Source organism: Heptranchias perlo, chromosome 32 (assembly GCF_035084215.1).
Source record: "Heptranchias perlo isolate sHepPer1 chromosome 32, sHepPer1.hap1, whole genome shotgun sequence".
In the NCBI taxonomy this organism is placed as follows: Eukaryota; Metazoa; Chordata; class Chondrichthyes; order Hexanchiformes; family Hexanchidae; genus Heptranchias; species Heptranchias perlo.
This window is the reverse complement of record NC_090356.1, coordinates 33,366,395-33,387,816: the sequence shown is the minus strand read 5'-3', so window position 1 is coordinate 33,387,816 and position 21,422 is coordinate 33,366,395. Positions and strand designations below refer to the sequence as shown.

The window sequence follows — 21,422 nt, the reverse complement described above, 5'->3', positions numbered from 1 at the left end:
CATTTTCCCAATGACAGATGTTTGGCTAACTGATCTATAGTTACCTGCTTTCTGTCTCACTCCCTTCTTGAATAGGGATGTTACATTTGAGGTTTTCCACTCTGCTGGGACCTTTCCAGAATCTAGTGAATTCTGGAAGATTACAACCAATGCATCCACTATCTCTGTAGCCACTTCCTTTAAGACCCTCGGATGCAAGCCATCAGGTCCAGGGGACTTGTCAGCCTTTAGACCCATGAGTTTACCCAGTACTTTTTCTCTAGTGATGGTGATTGTTTTTAGTTCCTCCCTCCCCTTTGCCCCTTGATTTTCTGCTATTATTGGTATATTATTAGTGTCTTCTACTGTGAAGACAGATACAAAATATCTGTTCAATTCCTCTGCCACTTCCTTGTTTTCCATTATTATTTCCCCAGTCTCATCCTCTAAGGGACCAATGTTTACTTTAGCTACCCTCTTCCTTTTTATATACTTGTCGAAGCTTTTACTGTCAGTTTTTATATTTCTTGCTAGTTTACTTTCATAATTTATTTTCTCCCTCTTTATTATTCCTTTAGTCATCCTTTGCTGGTTTTTAAAGTTTTCCCAATCTTCGGGCTTACCAGTAATCTTTGCCATGTTGTATGCTTTTTCTTTTAACCTGACACCATCCTTGACTTCCTCAGTTAGCCATGGTTGATTCACCCTTTTTGTGGAGTCTTTCATCCTCACAGGGATATATTTTTGTTGCGAGTCATAAAATATCTTTTTAAATGTTTGCCACTGCTTATCCACCATCATACCATCTAATCTGTTTTCCCAGTCCACTTTAGCCAATTCCGCCCTCATTCCTTTATAATTGCCCTTATTTAAGTTTAATACAGTAGTTTCAGACCCAAGATCCTCGCTCTCAAACTGGATGTGAAATTCTATCATGTTATGATCACTGCTTCCCAAGGGATCCTTTACTTTGAGATAATTAATTAATCCCATTTTGTTACCCATTACCAGATCCAAAATGGCCTGTTCCCTGGTTGGTTCCCTCACGTATTGGTCTAAGAAACAGTCCCTAATACACTCTATGAACTCCTCCTCAGGGTTATTTTTGCCAATTTGATCTGTCCAATCTATGTGAAAGTTAAAATCTCCCATGATTATTGCATTACCTTTTTTTCAAGCCCCCCTTATTTCCTGATTTATATTTTGCCCTGCAGTGTAGCTACTGTTAGGGGGCCTATACACTACTCCCACCAGTGATTTCTTCCCCTTGCTATTTCTTACCTCCACCCAAATTGATTCGACATCTTGATCTTCTGAGCCAAGATCATTTCTCACTATTATATCAATTCCATCCTTTATTAACAGAGCTACCCACCACCTTTACCTTTTTTCCTATCCTTCCGAAATGTTAAATAACCCTGAATATTTAGCTCCCAACCTTGGTCACCTTGCAACCACGTCTCTGTAATGGCCACGAGATCATACCCATTTGTTTCTATTTGTGCCGTCAATTCATCTATCTTATTACGAATGTTGCACGTAATCAGATAAAGAACCTTTAATTTTGTCTTTTTACCATTCTTTCCTACCCCGGCCCCATTTGCGAGTGCACTCTTATGTTTATACACTCTGTCCCTTCCTGACACACTCTGTTTATCATTACCTCCATCACTTTCCTGTACTACTTCCTTGTCTTTTCACTTTATCAATCTAAACTTCACCCCATCTGAGCCCTCCTCCCATCTATTTAGTTTAAAGCCTTCTCTACTGCCCTAGTTATTCAGTTTGCCAGAACACTGGTCCCAGCATGGTTCAGGTGTAGTCCGTCCCAACGGAACAGCTCCCTCTTTCCCCAGTACTGGTGCCAGTGCCCCATGAATCGAAACCCACTTCTCCCACACCAATCTTTGAGCCACGCATTCATCTCTCTGATCTGATTTACCCTGTGCCAATTTGCTTGTGGCTCAGATAATAATCCGGAAATTATCACCTTTGCGGTTCTGCTTTTTAATTTAGTCCATAGCTGCTCAAACTCCCTCAGCAGAACCTCTGGATGGATGAATTGAAATGATTGAATAGCTTTCCTCATCATAAGTACCTTGTGATCTTATGAGGTGCTCAATAATGAGGATGAACAGGAATGGGGGAAATGAGAAGCCTTGGATTCTCCACTGGAATGAATGAAACAGGGAGACACTTTGGCTGCGTTTGCACTGCAGGTTTAGCATTGGTGAAAGGTGCAAATCACTTCAAACTATCGTTAAACAGGAGTTAGGACCCCAAATTTCAGGCGGCAGTTCCACACCACGTGAAGCCTCAATTCAGTGTGGTGATTGCTGCTGTTTTTTTACTGTATGATGTCCATCTCCTTTAGAGAAAAATCCTGCAGCCAGAACTTCAACCAGAGAGTCCACCTGGAATGGGGTGGCCTAGGAAACCTGCTCTCATCTAGCATTACTGTGCAAAGGTTTACATTGTGTTTTCATGTTTAAAATTAATGCGAAAGCCTGTGCGATAAACCGCCCTGCAATCATTTGGACAGGCTTTATGGAATTTAAATTTAAATCCATCCGCTCCCCTTTAACCACTGCAAGGCTGGCCACCAGGGATGAACCAAGTAACCTTGTGTCCAATATTTCTCTGGCACAAATATTGGAATATACATTGGATGATATATTCTCTCATTTGAATATCATTGCAATAAACTTGATTTAAGTTACCTGTTATTTTTGACAAAAAATTGAAGAGCCATAAAAATGGGCAGGGACATGATGGAACTCAGCCTCGAGCCATTTTTTGCCCCCGATTATTCCAGGTCACTGAATAATCACTGGAAGGAGGATGGGAAATCCTTGTCCTTTAGCGTAACCACAGGGAACCCAGCTTTAAGCGGTGGCGTTTTGGAAGAATCAGCCCGCAGGTGTCCCACCCGTGAGTTATGCTGATGCGGAGAGAATCAGTGGCTACGCCACCAAAGAGCACGAGCAAGACAATGAACTAACGTACGTTTGGAGGCACTAATGGGGCTTGCACATGGACACGGTGCGATCTCCAAAACTGGAAAAGCTTTTGCTCCCGCAGAGCTGGGAGTTCAGCGTCAAGTACACTGCGGCCTAGTGGCGTGATTCTGTTGGTCTGACCATTAATGGCAGCTGGCCAACCGCTGAGCCCAAGATTGGGAGATCGTCACTTTGTCTCAACAGGCTGGACTGGATTTGGACCTGGAGCAATATGGAAACAGGCTACTCTTTGGTACAAATATGTTTCTGACTACATTTTCACATCAATAATATTTGTTTTTTATTTAAAGATACAATAGTTAATATCAGACATAAACAGGATGGTTTAACATTGTACACACTGCAGGCCCTTACATGAAATATATCGAAAAAAGCAAGAGTTAATCATCATTGCAATTTGGGGTTAACGTTTGATGATCTCAATCACCTGCTGAACTGTTTTAAATCCTTCTTGCTCACAGTTACAGAAATTAGAATGAATTTGAAACCTTTTCCTGTACTCAGTAATGTTTATCTACATATTTAACCTTATTACAGGTTAAGAATTTTTAACTTTCTGCCTTGTGTATTAATTTCACAGATATTATATATTAGTACACATTCATACTTTGCTGCCTGCGGAGTGTTCTCCTATTGAACAATATGCAGCACCTTTTTTTAATGTAATGAAATTGGAAAGTTCTCCAGTACTGACATGTCTGACCGAGACTCCCAGCCTGCACTGCTGTTTTTAGGGTGATTCTCTCTCAGTTTCACCCACATCAACAATTAAGATTTGTGATAGCAAAATTTTTCATGGATCTATAAATACAAAATCTGTAACTCACGATGGATTCACTCCAGTTAAAGGCAGGTAGAAATGTTATAAATCTCTCCAGGTGTGGGGGAAGTGAAATACCAAAATATAACCCTACCCCCACCCATTCCCGCTCCAAACAAACCCCATCCAGAACATTTAGATGTTGCTTCTACCTTCAAAGCACAAGTATCTCAATTATTTCATAAAATAACAAACTTGTTATTGCTTCTCTGTCTGCGAAATTCTGGGTCTGTATATCCCAGGCTCTGTATATCCCAGGATCTGTATATTCCAGGCTCTGTATATCCCAGGCTCTGTATATTCCAGGTTCTGTATATTTCAGGCTCTGTATATCCCAGGATCTGTATATTCCTGGGTCTGTGAAAACACTGAATGACTTTCATCCGAGAAGAAATTAAATATAACCTAAGTGCTTCCTACTGAATTAATCTTTGAAATGCTAAACCTAATAGCTGCAGCAGCAATATATATTCCAATCTTTAATGCGAAGATATAAGGCTACGATTTTCTGTTGGTGCTTTTAATGTTTTGGTATGTCTGTTATTTGCTGGGCTAGTGCCCATTTACTTTAATGAGTAAATGCCCATTTATTTTAATGGTTTAATGCTCCTCTTAGAATAGTGGACAAAGAAATGTTATACAAGCACATTAAGCTCTTGTCCGTAACATGACTAACGGTAATTCCTATTAAAGGTTGTTGTGTTAGTTTGCTAATCAATGAAGGGATAATCCAGCTATTTAGCATTTTGGAGAGCTCGTTCCAGAATGACCCAGAAATGTTAGTGAGAGGTTATGTAAATAAAAGCAGTCCTTTTACAGGAAGTATCATTAACGCAGATTGCTTGTGGAAAATGCAGACATACAATTTGTAATTCTGATTACGCAACTTCTTTGAACATTGATATCGAAATTCACCTCTCGAGAGTAAATGCAAAATAAAAATATGGTTTTTACTTTGGTGGCACTGTTATCTGCAACATTCGCAAAATAAAAGAGATGTTTTAATTTTATGTAAAACAGCAATGGGAGAAGACGGCACAGAGCAGAGTTTACCAGCTTTATCTGCCTTAGTGATCTGATTGCAAGGTGGGCATCAAAGAAAGAAATGGGAAAACCAATGCCAGTGGGAACTGGAGGTGGAGCATTGCAGAAGAAACCTTCACTGAACTGGGGGAGGGTTAAAAAGGAGAAGAATATTGCCAGTGTGAACTCAGGGGAGGCGGGAGAATGGGAGAACGGTGCCTTTGTGAACTGAGGGGAGAGGGGCGTTCGGTGCCTTTGTGAACTGCAGAGATAGGGGAGAATAACTGCTTGCATGTCACTGTGGTAATCATAGGCACAGAGATTACCAATCCATAACAGTACTGTACCTGCAGCTTAAGGAATGATGAGCCCATGTCCCACTCCACTTTCAATGGAACTACATATCAAAAAAGAACTTGCATTTATATAGCATCTTTCGTGGCCTCAGGATGCCCCAAAGTGTTTTACAACCAATGAAGTATTTTTGAAGTGTAGTCCCCATTGTAATGTAAGGAAACGCAGGAGCCAATTTGCACACAGCAAGGTCCCATTAACAGCATTGAGATAAATGGCCAATTAATTGTTTTGGTGGTGCTAGTTGAGGGATAAATATTGGCCAGGACACTGGGGAGAACTCCCCTGCTCTTCTTCGAATAGTGACATGGGATCATTTACATCTCCCTTAGAGGGCAGACTGGACCTTGGTTTAACGTCTCATCCAAAAGACTGCACCTCCAACAATGGAGCACTCCCTCAGTACTGGAGTGTCAGTCAGGACTTTGTACTCAAATCTGTGGAGTGGGTCTTGAATCCGCAGCCTTCTGACTAAGAAAGCAAGAGTGCTATCACTGGGCAACAGCTGACACCCATCACAGACCTATATATTTTTGCTGTTTTTAGTTGACAGCTTTTTGGGGCTATGTCAAGTTTTGCTAGATGAAATTAGCACACTCAGCTTCTTCACTGCATCTCCCCCTTTCTCCACCAAAATGATCCGACCAACAATATGAAGAAAAAGGGCCAGACAGATAGCTGGTAGATTCAAAGTGATTAATTATCACTTGTGGACACAGTAGTTTGAAATGAACACACTCTGTACAGTATTGTACCAATACCAATGCCCTGTTTGTAGGTTCACGGAATGGAGTGTCATGGGAGGCAAAGTAGACAGAGAGTGTGGGAAAAGGATGGATATTTGACGGAGTGAGAGATTGAGAGGGAGACATGTTTGGGACCATTCTGATGGACTATGGGTTTTTTTTAAATCAGTTTTATGCTTTCCTATGTTGTTATGGATAAAGTTGAATCCAGCAGAACAGAGAGGGGGAAAGGCAGGGTGGGAAATGACTGGAGTGGTTGGACACATGATTTTGCTAACTATGTGAACAGATCATATAAACTGAAGATTGTTGGATCGCCAGTGAAGCATTCAAAGCATTATTCAGCTGGAAAGAGAAGAAACCCAGAAAAGACACTATTGAGGTCTTCTGAGCCAAAAATATTATTGTTCCCCTCTGTAGTTTGAAGCCACACCGTATCCCCTTTTTTAAGACGAAGTACTGTCCCACCTGAATTCATCTGATATTTATACCAGTTATTTCTGCTGCCGCCAGAGTCACAGAATCCAACTTCCTTTCTGGTGTTTTTCATTATGTTTATACAAAGGTTCCCTTCAGAGACTATATTATATGTAAAGTAATACCAGCCATTTTTACAACTATGAAATATTCCACTTCTGGTTTCAAAACAATTTCCCTCATTGGTGATGTGCTTGTCAAACGTCACTGGTTTTCCAGGCGCAGGGTCATTACTGGTGGTTTTAACAACAGAGAAGGCAGGTCTTTCTTTGCCCACTAGACCCCCCCCTTGCCCTGATCGTCCTTTCTGTCCTCTTTGCCCAGGTAGTCCAGGTTCACCACTTAGCCCTGTTGGACCAACATATCCTCTGAAGCCATGAGTTCCAGGCAGTCCTGGATCGCCCCTTGGTCCCATCTTTCCTTTTTCACCAACAATACCACTGAACAGACCTAAGGATAAGGAGAGTGAGAGATGAGTAAGAATGTCTCCATTCATCTTTTGCTTCCACTGTTCAGTTTGATCCATCAGAATTGAGACAACCTGAATCCTGCACATTGTTAACTAAATATGGACACTTGCATTCCTTCAGCTGGCGTGGCTGTTAGCTATGAGGTCAGAAATGCAGATTTATTTGAGGCTTTAAAGGAACTGTGGAAAGGATCAAGGTTTGCTAGTTTTGGAACCAGAGAAGTTTTCATTTATTTAGTTATAGCAAAATAGAGACTTGAGCTGTGAAATTCCTGGGGGCGAAGGGGTGGAGTCTGACTTCTGTCTGGGGGGAGTGTTCAGAACACATTTTAACTGGGATTCTGCCCCATTTTCTGCCCCATTTTCTGTGATTGTTTAAGTTCCACTGGAGTAATCCATGGGCAGACTATCCACCTGACCTCCCCCTCCTCCCCATGGTAAGGGGGTGTGTCTGGGGGAGGTCCAGGCCTTGGGAGGAAATTCCCTCCGGTACACCTCCTGATAGGCCTGAGAGCAGGCGTAGGATCTGTTATGGGCCTAGTAAAGGTCCCAAGCCTTTGGTAAACTAATGTAATCAATCCTGGAGGAAATTAATTACCTTACTCTGCAGAAACAAATGGAGTGAAGGCTTTTTTGCTTTATTTTAAATTTGGCCCAGAAGATCCTGGGGGCAGCTTAGCTCGGTGTATTGGGACAGGTGACAGACTAGAGCAGCCTTGCAGGCCCGATGCATGATATGCAAATAATCCCATCCTTGGAATTTGGGATGGAGTTTCTGGCTTCAGGCTGGAACAACCAGGGGGATCCGCTCTGCCACACGTGCCCCCAGGACTTTCAAGGCCTTGAATTGAAAATTATCTGTTTTTAATTTCCTGTATGTTTCTTCTTATACCACACACGCACACATCTAAATGAGGCTCTAAGTTGCTTTTCATATATTTCCCTCCACTGCTAGATTATCCCCCACCCCACCTCCTTTAGATCTCTCAGTGACACACACCATTTTTTGGCTGAGACTATGAGGCAACCTGCAGCCGTGTTCCTCCTGAACCATCTGCTAGGACATGCACCACATTAACCCACAAGGTGAACCCTCCACCCTCTGGGGAATTCTCTTGCCCCTGATAACATGTCTAAGATGGATTTTTCTGTGTTCACAATGATCTATTTCAATGGAGTTCACCAGTTTGGATACTGAGTCACACCATAATGAGTAGCTGAGCACAGACTGGTTGAGAAGTGTCTGCAGTTCATCACTGCCACGAGCTCTACATTAGGAATGCCATTATTGTGTTGTCAGTCATTTTCCCATCAAGCTTTGAGGTAGGAAATGTGCCTCTATGAGCTCTAAATGTGTGGATGTAAAGGACCACCCATTATCCTACTGTTCTCCAAACATCTGCTGGATGCCTTTTATCAATGAAGCAACACCCACACTCTTCAAATAAATAAGAAGTCAGAGGGATCTGCAATCTCTCACTGATAAGTCAGAATAGCTTTAGTTTGTTTAGTTTTTACCAGACAACTAGACTTAGCATGATAAATTTCAATGTGCTATTATGCATTGCATGATGTGAGGAACTTGACGTGAGTACTTCCAAGTGACTTTGTTTCTGGGAGAAGGAACAGGGAATACCCATGTGTTTGTCTGTGTTTCAGTTAGTTACTCTGTTCTTTGTCTGGTGACACAGTTACCTTTGCTGACCTAGTGAGGTCATTAAACTTCTTCCAACACTGCAAGGGGGTCCTTGGGTTAATGGGGGGCCCACTCACAGCCACGTCCTTCCACGTGGCCCGTGCTGCTGCATGTGATGGCTTCTTCCCAGGACTCCAACTGTTGCAGCCCTTGGTTGTCTAATTTGGGCCGGTAACATTTCCACATCAGCCTCCGAGAGGTAGTGCTTGCCTTTTCCCTTCCGCTGCAGCAAGACTCTGCTCACCCCTTTAAATGATGAAGTTGTACTGTTGCTCCACCCCCTTCCTTAATTTTCTCCTTCCCCCGTTGTATGTGGGCTACTGCTGGAGTCCCATCCTACGCCCACTGACCTCGGGATTCAGCATTGGGTCAGCTGTCTGGGGTTTCGGTGGGCACAAGTCCGGCCTTGCTGCATTTATGGAACTGCATTGGAGACCCTACAGAAATGAGGCACGAGCTGGATAGAGTGCAGAGCTTTTATTGAGTGGGAAGCTTTCCCTCGAGCTCATGGATAGCAGCTATGTGGATATTGGAGGCCCTCACATCAACCCAAGGCTAACATAAAAGCTCAATTAACTTTCTCGTGATATCTGAGCAACACGTAACATTATACACAGCAGTAGCTGTTGTTCATGAAGCAGCTTCATTATGTGACAGTCCAATGTACCCACATTTTTGGAAGGAGAAGTAAGCTCAGGTGGGATGGCTCAGGGCTATCTGCTGCATCGATGGTGCTGACCTCACTATCCGCTGCATCGGTGGTGCTGACCCCACTATCCGCTGCATCGGTGGTGCTGACCCCACTATCTGCTGCATCGGTGGTGCTGACCTCACTATCCGCTGCATCGGTGGTGCTGACCTCACTATCTGCTGCATCGGTGGTGCTGACCCCACTATCCGCTGCATTGGTGGTGCTGACCTCACTATCCGCTGCATCGGTGGTGCTGACCCCACTATCCGCTGCATCGGTGGTGCTGACCCCACTATCTGCTGCATCGCTGTGCTGACCCCACTATCCGCTGCATCAGCGGTGCTGACCCCACTATCCGCTGCGTCGGTGGCGCTGACCCCACTATCTGCTGCATCGGTGGTGCTGACCCCACTATCTGCTGCATCGGTGGTGCTGACCTCACTTCTGCTGCATCGGTGGTGCTGACCCCACTATCTGCTGCATCGGTGGTGCTGACCTCACTATCCGCTGCATTGAGGTGCTGACCCCACTATCTGCTGCATCGGTGGTGCTGACCCCACTATCTGCTGCATCGGTGGTGCTGACCCTACTATCTGCTGCATCGGTGGTGCTGACCTCACTATCTGGTGCATCGCTGTGCTGACCCCACTATCTGCTGCATTGGTGGTGCTGACCCCACTATCCGCTGCATCGGTGGTGCTGACCCTACTATCCGCTGCATCGGTGGTGCTGACCCCACTATCCGCTGCATCGGTGGTGCTGACCCCACTATCCGCTGCATCGGTGGTGCTGACCTCACTATCCGCTGCATCGGTGGTGCTGACCCCACTATCCGCTGCATCGCTGTGCTGACCTCACTATCCGCTGCATCGGTGGTGCTGACCCCACTATCTGCTGCATTGTGGTGCTGACCCCACTATCTGCTGCATCAGTGGTGCTGACCCCACTATCCGCTGCATCAGTGGTGCTGACCCCACTATCTGCTGCATTGTGGTGCTGACCCTACTATCTGCTGCATCAGTGGTGCTGACCCCACTATCTGCTGCATCAGTGGTGCTGACCCCACAATCTGCTGCATCAGTGGTGCTGACCCCACTATCTGCTGCATCAGTGGTGCTGACCCCACTAGCTGCTGCATTGTGGTGCTGACCCCACTATCTGCTGCATTGTGGTGCTGACCCCACTATCTGCTGCATTGTGGTGCTGACCCTACTATCTGCTGCATCAGTGGTGCTGACCCCGCTATCCGCTGCATCGGTGGTGCTGACCCTACTATCTGCTGCATCAGTGGTGCTGACCCCACTATCTGCTGCATTGTGGTGCTGACCCCACTATCTGCTGCATTGTGGTGCTGACCCTACTATCCGCTGCATCGGTGGTGCTGACCCCACTATCTGCTGCATCAGTGGTGCTGACCCCACTATCTGCTGCATCGGTGGTGCTGACCCCACTATCTGCTGCATCGGTGGTGCTGACCTCACTATCTGCTGCATCGGTGGTGCTGACCCCACTATCTGCTGCATCGGTGGTGCTGACCTCACTATCTGCTGCATCGGTGGTGCTGACCCCACTATCTGCTGCATCGGTGGTGCTGACCCCACTATCCGCTGCATTGGTGGTGCTGACCCCAATGAGAAACCTCTAACCTCAGAGGAGCATTTTGGGCTGGAAGGCTGGACATTTGTTTTCTGTTCTACATCCATCACCTGTACCTGTAACAGAAGCATGGCGTCCAGCTTTGGCACAATAGAGGAGTTTGTGCTAAAGGGCGATGGAAGGGTCAAGAGCTTGAAATGGTCTCTCTCAGAGAGTATGGCAGTTGCCATGCTTGAAGAGCCCATAAAATATGTGATCCAAAGTAAGAATCACACTTACCTTCATCTTCCTCCTGATACCAACAGACATCTTCCTTATTTGCAGCCAGGTGCGAGCGACCTTAGTGTTTGCATTGACCCAGTTGGCAAGTTCCATGTAGCTTTTGTCTATGCTTTTGCCTAGTTGGTGGTCCTCAGTCCCCAATATGGCCACCTATTGGTGCACCTCCTGCAGCAGGACCCCCCCCCCCATCAGATAGCAGCACTGTCAACGTGTGTCAGCCGTGCCATTGGGAACTATTAGCCTGCTTTTCTGGCACCACCACAATTTTACCTTTTATGGTGAGCTGCAGCCCTTTAAGAGCTGCTGACATGCCGGATTTTGCACTCCGCAGTGAAGTGCTACAGGGTGAGGCCACTGGAAAACCCTTTCATGCGCCAGGAGTTTATTCAAATTCATCATGTCTCAATCCCTGAGCTGCTGTTCCAGGCCACGGACCAGGTCGAGCCCATTTCATCTGTACCTCTTCCTAATTAGACAAATGCACATATATATATTTTTGGACCTGGATTAGCATTCGTTCCTAGTCTCATTCTGTTTCTTAAACCTGTTATTAATTGATCAAGACGATGTACACAGGTGCCTGTTATAATCAAAACTGCTATGTATTACCTGGGTCTCCTGTATCGCCTTTTTCTCCGGGTCTCCCATCTCTGCCTGGTGAGCCCTGCTGACCAGGCAAACCATCATGGCCATTTGGTGCTCGACACACGCCTGTACCAGGAGCGACTCGTGTTATCAGAACAAGCAGCACCAGCCCCACATGCTTCATTGTGTCTGTACGGAACAAGCAAGAACTGACAATAACAAGGCATCACTAAAGTGTTAGCGTTCATTTTTCTTCAAATAACTAGACACACTTGGTTACTGCACTCACATTGACTAGTCATGTGACTGAGCATTACACTGCAGCAGAAGCTGCCATTTCTAAAAGGAGCCAGCAGATTAAACACAATAGGCTAGAAATTCCACCCCTGGGGTGCATGCAATTCTGGCAGAATCATGGTGGGGAGGGGCTGGGAATTGGGGGAAGACCTGGATCTATTAGTCTTCGGCCCCATTAACACTAAGCAGCGACTCCTGATCCGGGGATACACTTCTTCATCACCACCCCCCCACTTCATACCCCATCAGGAGGGGGGCGTTCCTGATTGGCCCAGTGGGACCAATGGTGGCTGAGAGCAGAGATAGGTCCTGTTCTTGGCCTAAAGTGGACCACAAAGTTACAAATGGTGACTGGTCTCAGGATTTCAGGCCATCAATAACACGGCCCAACATAGCAGCAGGAAAGATCGAAAATGATCTGGCACCTTTTAATCTTTGGCCTAAGCTGCCCCTTGCTCTCCTTGGAGGTTCCACATGTACAATGACGACACCCAACTCTCCCTCACCACCACTTCTCTAGACCCCTCCACTGTCTCTGATTTGCCACACTGCTTGTCTGACATCCAATACTGGCTGAGCAAAAATGTCCTCCAACTAAATATTGAGAAGGCCGAAGCCATTGTCTTCGGTCCCCGCTGAAACTCCATTCCCTAGCCACCAACTCCATCCCTCTCCCTGGCCACTGACTGAGGCTGAACCAGATTGTTCACAACCTTGGCGTCCTACTTGACCCTGAGGTGAGCTTCCGACCACATATCTGTTCCATTACCTAGACCGCCTACTTCCATCTCCGTAACATCGCCCGTCTCCGCCCCACCTCAGCTCATCTGCTGCTGAAACCCTCATCCATGCCTTTGTTACCTTTAGATTTGGCTATTCCAATGCTCTCCTGGCCGGCCTCCCATCTTCCACCCTCCAGAAACTTGACCTCCTCCAAAACTCTGCTGCCCGTATCCTAACTCGCACCAAGTCCCGTTCACCCATCACCCCCCTGTGCCCGCTGACCTACATTGGATCCCCGTCCGGCAATGCCCCGATTTTAAAATTCTTAACCTTGTTTTCAAATCCCTCCATGGCTTCACCCCTCCCTAACTCTATAACCTGCTCCAGCCCTACAACCCTCCGAGATCTCTGCACTCCTCCAATTCTGGCCTCTTGCGCATCCCCGATTTTAATCGCTCCACCATTGGCGGCCGTGCCTTCAGCTGCCTGGGCCCTAAGCTCTGGAATTCCCGCCCTAAACCTCTCCACCTCTCTCTCCTCCTTGAAGACGCTCCTTAAAACCTACCTCTTTGACCAAGCTTTTGGTCACCAGTCCTAATAGCACCTTATGCAGCTCCTTGTCAAATTTTGTTTGATAACTGCTCCTGGGATGTTTTACTACGTTAAAGGTGCTATAAAAATGCAAGTCGTTGTTTTTGTTTAGGGCCAGTGGAGCGGGTGTGGACACACACCCCTATTAATTAAACAACCCTGTCCCTTGGACTTTGGGTGGGGTCAGTGCCAGGTGGAAGCAGAGGCCCGTAGCTCTACTCCATCACACTCTGGCAATGCAACAACACCCTGCGATTTCTCCCCCAATACTCGAAGCAATCCACTATTAGCTCTAATGAGCTTTTACTCTGTTCGCTAATGGGTGGATAAACATACTCGGACATTAATTGGAGAGAGTCTCTCCTTACTAGGCTGAGGGAGGCGCATGGTGGCCCCGATATTTACGGGGAGGCGGGGGGGGGTGCGGGTGAGGACAAAAACAGCGGAAGAACCCGGTAAGGCTGCATCTTGTAGGGCTGCCTCCCGCTGGCAGCCCCCCATACGGAGATCCTGGCCCATGATCGGGAGAGCTGGGGGAGGGAGGCTGGAGATTGGGGCTAGGGGGAACACTCCAAGCTTCCTTGAGGGGCCTGGTGGGGAGCACTCCTGATCATCTTGACCCACAAGGAGTTCTGAAAGAGCCGCTTACCTTGGGAATCCTCGGTTCAACTGCTGGGAATCCCACAGCCTCCCCCTCACGTACTGTTAAATTTAAGCCGTGGTGCTGATGATGTTGTCAGGCCGCAACTTTGGAATGTTAATTAGGCCCCGCCTGCCATTTGCGGGAGCCTCGTCCATGGCCTGACTTCTGCACTTTAAAATTTAAAGGGGCAGGAATGGGGTTGGATTACCTGATCCTGATATTTTACCCACTCCCCAACCCCTCTCCAGCCATCAGCCATCACCCCATCACCAGTAAAATCACAGAACACAATCAACCAAACCCGGAGAAAGGAAAGGCATAACTAGAATTCCAAACACTGCATAGTGTAATTATAGAGTTTAACAAGGAATAACACATCTTGGGGTCGAGATGTCTTGAACACATTCCAGCCTGTGTGTTGGTCTGTGTGTATTTGCAGTGCACAAACTCATTCACAGCTTATCTTCTGCAACAGGAGTTCCTCATTTTACTGGTTTACTTTTTTTCTAAATACATTCTCGGGATGTGGGCGTCGCTGGCGAGGCCGGCATTTATTGCCCATCCCAAATTGCCCTTGAGGAGGTGGTGGTGAGCCGCCTTCTTGAACCGCTGCAGTCCGTGTGGTGACGGTTCTCCCACAGTGCTGTTAGGAAGGGAGTTCCAGGATTTTGACCCAGCGACGATGAAGGAACGGCGATATATTTCCAAGTTGGGATTGTGTGTGATTTGGAGGGGAACGTGCAGGTGGTGTTGTTCCCATGCACCTGCTGCCCTTGTCCTTCTAGGTGGTAGAGGTCGCGGTTTTGGGAGGTGCTGTTGAAGAAGCCTTGGCGAGTTGCTGCAGTGCATCCTGTGGATGCTACACACTGCAGCCATGGTGTGCCGGTGGTGGAGGGAGTGGATGTTTAGGGTGGTGGATGGGGTGCCAATCAAGCGGATGGCGTCGAGCTTCTTGAGTGTTGTTGGAGCTGCACGCATCCAAGCAAGTGGAGAATATTCCATCACACTCCTGACTTGTGCCTTGTAGATGATGGAAAGGCTTTGGGGAGTCAGGAGGTGAGTCACTCGCCACAGAATACCCAGCCTCTGACCTGCTCTTGTAGCCACAGTATTTATGTGGCTGGTCCAGTTAAGTTTCTGGTCAATGGTGACCCCCAGGATGTTGATGGTGGGGGATTTGGCAATGGTAATGCCGTTGAATGTCAAGGGGAGGTGGTTAGACTCTCTCTTGTTGGAGATGGTCATTGCTTGGCACTTGTGTGTTGGGAATGTTACTTGCCACTTATCAGCCCAAGCCTGAATGTTGTCCAGGTCTTGCTGCATGCGGGCACGGACTGCTTCATTATCTGAGGAATTGCCAATGGAACTGAACACTGTGCATTCATCAGCGAACATCCCCACTCCTGTCCTCATGATGGAGGGAAGGTTATGTTTACAGGGGTAAAAATTTACATCGGGCAGTACTAGGCCCCGCCCAATATTCCATTGACTTCAATAGAACGGAATATCGTGCGGAACCTATAACGGGTGGGGCCTATAACGGACAGGTGCCCGTGCGATGCTGCCCGTTTTGCACTGCTGCCCGAGACGCATTTCTACCCCATAAAGTTTTTTTACATATAAAATCGCACCACTGCCATTCCACGGGTGACTGTTACTCATGCCCTGGCACTGATTCTATCCAACAGTTTAAAGTGAGAAGTTAAAATGGACACAAGACAGACACTCTCACAGGCTGGTTCTAGTGCTGTCGAAAGCTTCAGTTATTTCGAAGCTATCACTGAAAGATGGCTTAATCTCTAAATTATTAATAGTTACATCAATAATGCTGTTAAAATGTACATCAAATTACATCCATTTCATCACCAAAAATGATTCATGGCTTCTAAACAATATCATTTCAACAAGAAAGAAAAAGGATGAGAGGAAAGGCAGCCAGTATAAGTTCGAGCAGACTGAAGTGGGGTTTGATGAATTGAAACACAGCTCGGCTGAGATCTATCCCATGGAGCTGTGAGTAAGTACGTTCCTGCTCACAGGTCTGCACTTCCAGTACAACAACGTAATGTATATTTTTCCAATGGACAGTTTCTCTGAAACTATAACTTACCTTAAAAAGTAGTCCTTACAGGCAAGAAAAGTCTGTGCTCTCACTCACAACAAGCCGTTCACTTCTGGTAATGTCATTTACAAAAGAGAGGAGGGGAAATTAAACACTTATTGTGTAACTTCAACCAGATTACAAATCAGAGAGAAGGCAGGATTGGTCGTGTGGTTCCCTGAGGGGGGAGGGGTGCCAAGTCTCTCTTCCAGTAGCTTGGTTAAACTCAAGCATTTTATTCTTTCTCGGCAGAGAATATTTCTCCTGAAATTAAAGGACAATTCTGTTTTTTTTACTCCTTATATGTTATTTAGATGTGATCAATAAATCCAATCAGGCCTCTTAAAAATAGTTTATTCTGAGCTTATTATTATTTCCTTGCTCCCAGCGTGATGATTCTGTCGGTAATGGTTCGTTCACACCAGTCCATGATGACTGTAGACTGAGGTCTGAATTTAAATCAAGGCTCAAGTCTCTCTGCAGCTACCAACAGTCGGATTTACATCATTCAAATCCTTTAGTGTAAAAACTTGTGTCCTGCCTTCCTATTGCAACTCTGGGACAGTGCGCTGATTGTGGGCTCACAGTGCTAACTGGTTCAGGTAAATCAATTAACCTGAAAATGGGCCATGATGTTTTCCCTCTCCAATTTCAGCTCCTCCTGAAGGTGTTGACACAAGCAGGTTCCCACACCTGACGCAAGTGATCATGCTTCACATGTGAGCCCAGAGAGTGAGTATCAGCAGGCTATTCGACTGTTGGAGCAGCACTGTCCGATCCTGCCTCCCCGGACACCCAAACTCATCAATGTTCTTGAACAGGTCTTTGGATAATGATTACAAGTGGAAACCTTAGTTTATTTTCTCTTTCTGGTCTGGGGGCACTGAGGTGAGTAGTCGCAGCCCCACTACAACAGCGGCTGAGGTCAGTACAGAGCTGGGGATTGAATAGGATCTTGCTTACATGAAGCACTTACCAGCTGATCCAGCAGGGGAGTTTTACCTCGTGATGTTTGGCCTGATGTGGTGTTACGCCGCAGGTACCGTAAATTTATTGAGGATTTCTCTGAGTGGTGCATTATGAGTGCAGAATATTCCGAACTACGTATTTTAGAAATAAAACTGGAGCATCACTTTAAAATAACCTTGGTCCATCTTAATACAAGTGATCCGACACCATCTCGCTATTTTGTTTTAACACCAGCACTGTAGGGTGAGATGAAGTAGGGTCGGAGGAGGCTCATCTGGAGCTTAAACACTGGCACAGACCAGTTGGGCCGAATGGCCTGTTTCTGTGCTGAAAATTCGATATAATTCTATGTAGTCATTTTGTTCCATGAAAACCCATACTCGTGTGTCAACGTTTTCCTATATCTCCAGTCTAGGCTGCGTGGTTCTGGAGTCACATTTAATAACTGTACCATGATTGTGTTTCTGATCTCACCACCTACATCATGAGCTGTGATGTGTGAGCTGAAGCTCAATGCGACATGTCCAAACGTTCACCTCCAGCTCCACAGCAGTAATTCCAGCCCACAGACTGAAGTCAGGGCTAAATCAGCTGGGGCAAAGCCTCCCAAAAACCTTCAATAACAATTCACCCACAGACAGCAATTTCCAGGCTTCAGTCAGATATTATTCAGATTGAGATCCTTTGCTTTAGCTTATTCTGCCCCCCTGAGGTTCACACAGTTAATGCAAGGAATCCATTTCATTTCGATATTTGGTCATTTCCAAGTTTTTTGCATTGTCTTTTGTTAATAGATGTGAAGGGAAGTAGCAGCAGTTCAGACAAAACCTGGTTAATCTGTCATCCACTGTCTTCATAGAGCACGGCCCACATCACGCAGTGCATGGCACAGGGCAGCTGAAGCAGAGCATAGGATAGGAGTACGTAGGAGCATAGAATCAGGAGTACATAGGGACATAGGAACAGGAGTACATAGGGACATAGAAACAGGAGTACATAGGGACATAGGATAGGAGTACACAGGGACATAGGATAGGAGTACATAGGGACATAGAAACAGGAGTACATAGGGACATAGGATAGGAGTACATAGGAACAGGAGTAGTAGGAACAGGAGTACATAGAATCATAGAATCATAGAAGTTTACAACATGGAAACAGGCCCTTCGGCCCAACATGTCCATGTCGCCCAGTTTATACCACTAAGCTAGTCCCAATTGCCTGCACTTGGCCCATATCCCTCTATACCCATCTTACCCATGTAACTGTCCAAATACTTTTTAAAAGACAAAATTGTACCCGCCTCTACTACTGCCTCTGGCAGCTCGTTCCAGACACTCACCACCCTTTGAGTGAAAAAATTGCCCCTCTGGACTCTTTTGTATCTCTCCCCTCTCACCTTAAATCTATGCCCCCTTGTTATAGACTCCCCTACCTTTGGGAAAAGATTTTGACTATCTACCTTATCTATGCCCCTCATTATTTTATAGACTTCTATAAGATCACCCCTAAACCTCCTACTCTCCAGGGAAAAAAGTCTCAGTCTATCCAACCTCTCCCTATAAGTCGAACCATCAAGTCCCGGTAGCATCCTAGTAAATCTTTTCTGCACTCTTTCTAGTTTAATAATATCCTTTCTATAATAGGGTGACCAGAACTGTACACAGTATTCCAAGTGTGGCCTTACTAATGTCTTGTACAGCTTCAACAAGACATCCCAACTCCTGTATTCAATGTTCTGACCAATGAAACCAAGCATGCTGAATGCCTTCTTCACCACCCTATCCACCTGTGACTCCACTTTCAAGGAGCTATGAACCTGTACTCCTAGATCTCTTTGTTCTATAACTCTCCCCAACGCCCTACCATTAACGGAGTAGGTCCTGGCCCGATTCGATCTACCAAAATGCATCACCTCACATTTATCTAAATTAAACTCCATCTGCCATTCATCGGCCCACTGGCCCAATTTATCAAGATCCCGTTGCAATCCTAGATAACCTTCTTCACTGTCCACAATGCCACCAATCTTGGTGTCATCTGCAAACTTACTAACCATGCCTCCTAAATTCTCATCCAAATCATTAATATAAATAACAAATAACAGCGGACCCAGCACCGATCCCTGAGGCACACCGCTGGTCACAGGCCTCCAGTTTGAAAAACAACCCTCTACAACCACCCTCTGTCTTCTGTCGTCAAGCCAATTTTGTATCCAATTGGCTACCTCACCTTGGATCCCATGAGATTTAACCTTATGTAACAACCTACCATGCGGTACCTTTTCAAAGGCTTTGCTAAAGTCCATGTAGACCACGTCTACTGCACAGCCCTCATCTATCTTCTTGGTTACCCCTTCAAAAAACTCAATCAAATTTGTGAGACATGATTTTCCTCTCACAAAACCATGCTGACTGTTCCTAATCAGTCCCTGCCTCTCCAAATGCCTGTAGATCCTGTCTCTCAGAATACCCTCTAACAACTTACCCACTACAGATGTCTGTAGTTCCCAGGCTTTTCCCTGCCTCCCTTCTTAAACAAAGGCACAACATTTGCTACCCTCCAATCTTCAGGCACCTCACCTGTAGCTGCAGCAGGAGTAGTCGGAACAGGAGTACATTGGAACATGGGGACAAGAATACATAGGAACATCGGGACAGGAGTATATTGGAACATAGAAACAGGAGTATATAGGAACAGGAGTATATTGGAACATAGAAACAGGAGTATATCGGAACAGGAGTACATAGGAACATAGAAACAGAAGTGCGTAGGAACATAGGATCAGGAAACAGGAAACGTCAACAAAAAGCAGGACAAATCAAATCCGGCCAATTACCGCCCTATCAGTCTATTCTCAATCATCAGCAAAGTGACGGAAGGTGTTGTCGACAGTGCTATCAAGCGGCACTTACTCACCACTAAACTGCTCACTGATGCTCAGTTTGGGTTCTGCCTGGACCGCTCGGCTCCAGACCTCATTCCAGCCTTGGTCCAAACATGGACAAAAGAGCTGAATTCCAGAGGTGAGGTGAGAGTGACTGCCCTTGACATCAAGGCAGCATTTGACAGAATGTGGCATCAAGGAGCCCTAGTAAAATTGAAGTCAATGGGAATCAGGGGGAAAACTCTTCAGTGGCTGGAGTCACACCTAGCACAAAGGATGATGGTCGTGGTTGTTGGAGGCCAATCATCTCAGCCCCAGGACATTGCTGCAGGAGTTCCTCAGGGCAGTGTCCTGGGCCCAACCATCTTCAGCTGCTGCATCAATGACCTTCCCTCCATCATAAGGTCAGAAATGGAGATGTTCGCTGATGATTGCACAGTGTTCAGTTCCATTTGCAACCCCTCAGATAATGAAGCAGTCCGAGCCTGCATGCAGCAAGACCTGGATAACATCCAAGCTTGGGCTCACAAGTGACAAGTAACATTCACGCCAGACAAGTGCCAAGCAATGACCATCTCCAACAAGAGAGAATCTAACCACCTCCCCCTGACATTCAATGGCATTACCATCGCCAAATCCCCCACCATCAACATCCTGGGGGTCACCATTGACCAGAAATTTAACTGGACCAGCCACATAAATACTGTGGCTACAAGAGCAGGTCAGAGGCTGGGTATTCCGTAGCGAGTGACTCACCTCCTGACTCCCCAAAGCCTTTCCACCATCTACAAGGCACAAGTCAGGAGTGTGATGGAATATTCTCCACTTGCCTGGATGAGTGCAGCTCCAACAACACTCAAGAAGGTCGACACCATCCAGGACAAAGCAGCTCGCTTGATTGGCACCCCATCCACCTCTCTAACCATTTACTCCCTTCATCACCGGCGCACAGTGGCTGCAGTGTGTGCCATCCACAGGATGCACTGCAGCAACTCGCCAAGGCTTCTTCAACAGCACCTCCCAAACCCGCGACCTCTACCACCTAGAAGGACAAGAGCAGCAGGCACATGGAAACAACACCACCTGCATGTTACCCTCCAAGTCACACACCATCCCGACTTGGAAATATATTGACGTTCCTTCATCGTCGCTGGGTCAAAATCCTGGAACTCCCTTCCTAACAGCACTGTGGGAGAACCTTCACCACACGGACTGCAGCGGTTCAAGAAGGCGGCTCACCACCACCTTCTCAAGGGCAATTAGGGATTGGAAATTAATCTGGCCTTGCCAGCGACACCCACATCCCATGAACGAATAAAAAAAATGATTACATAGGAACAGGAGTATGAAGGAACATTGGAACATGAGTACATAGGAACATAGGAATAGGAATACATAGAACTTAGGAACAGGAGAAACGTAGGAACATAGAAACAAGAGTATGTAGAAACAGAGGAACAGGAGTTCATAGGA

At 46.2% G+C, this 21,422-nt stretch overlaps 1 protein-coding gene across 1 annotated transcript; it reads right to left on the bottom strand.

The window, feature by feature from the left end:
- Positions 1 to 3,254: 3,254 nt before the first annotated feature.
- On the bottom strand, positions 3,255 to 16,212 carry LOC137301217 (complement C1q subcomponent subunit A-like). Its single transcript, XM_067970694.1, has 3 exons — positions 16,103 to 16,212; positions 11,763 to 11,927; positions 3,255 to 6,869 (listed from the first exon to the last, which is right to left on the bottom strand). The coding sequence occupies exons 2-3, from the start codon at positions 11,920 to 11,922 to the stop codon at positions 6,280 to 6,282; spliced, it is 750 nt and encodes a 249-aa protein (XP_067826795.1). The 5' UTR covers positions 11,923 to 11,927; positions 16,103 to 16,212; the 3' UTR covers positions 3,255 to 6,279.
- Positions 16,213 to 21,422: the final 5,210 nt, after the last annotated feature.

Excerpts from the sequence above, each read along its gene's own strand:
- LOC137301217 (XM_067970694.1), bottom strand. The coding sequence starts at position 11,922 with ATGAAGCATGTGGGGCTGGTGCTGCTTGTTCTGATAACACGAGTCGCT. Across the intron at positions 6,870-11,762 it reads AGGCGATACAGGAGACCCAG|GTCTGTTCAGTGGTATTGTT; the intron begins GTAATACATAGC and ends CCTTATCCTTAG.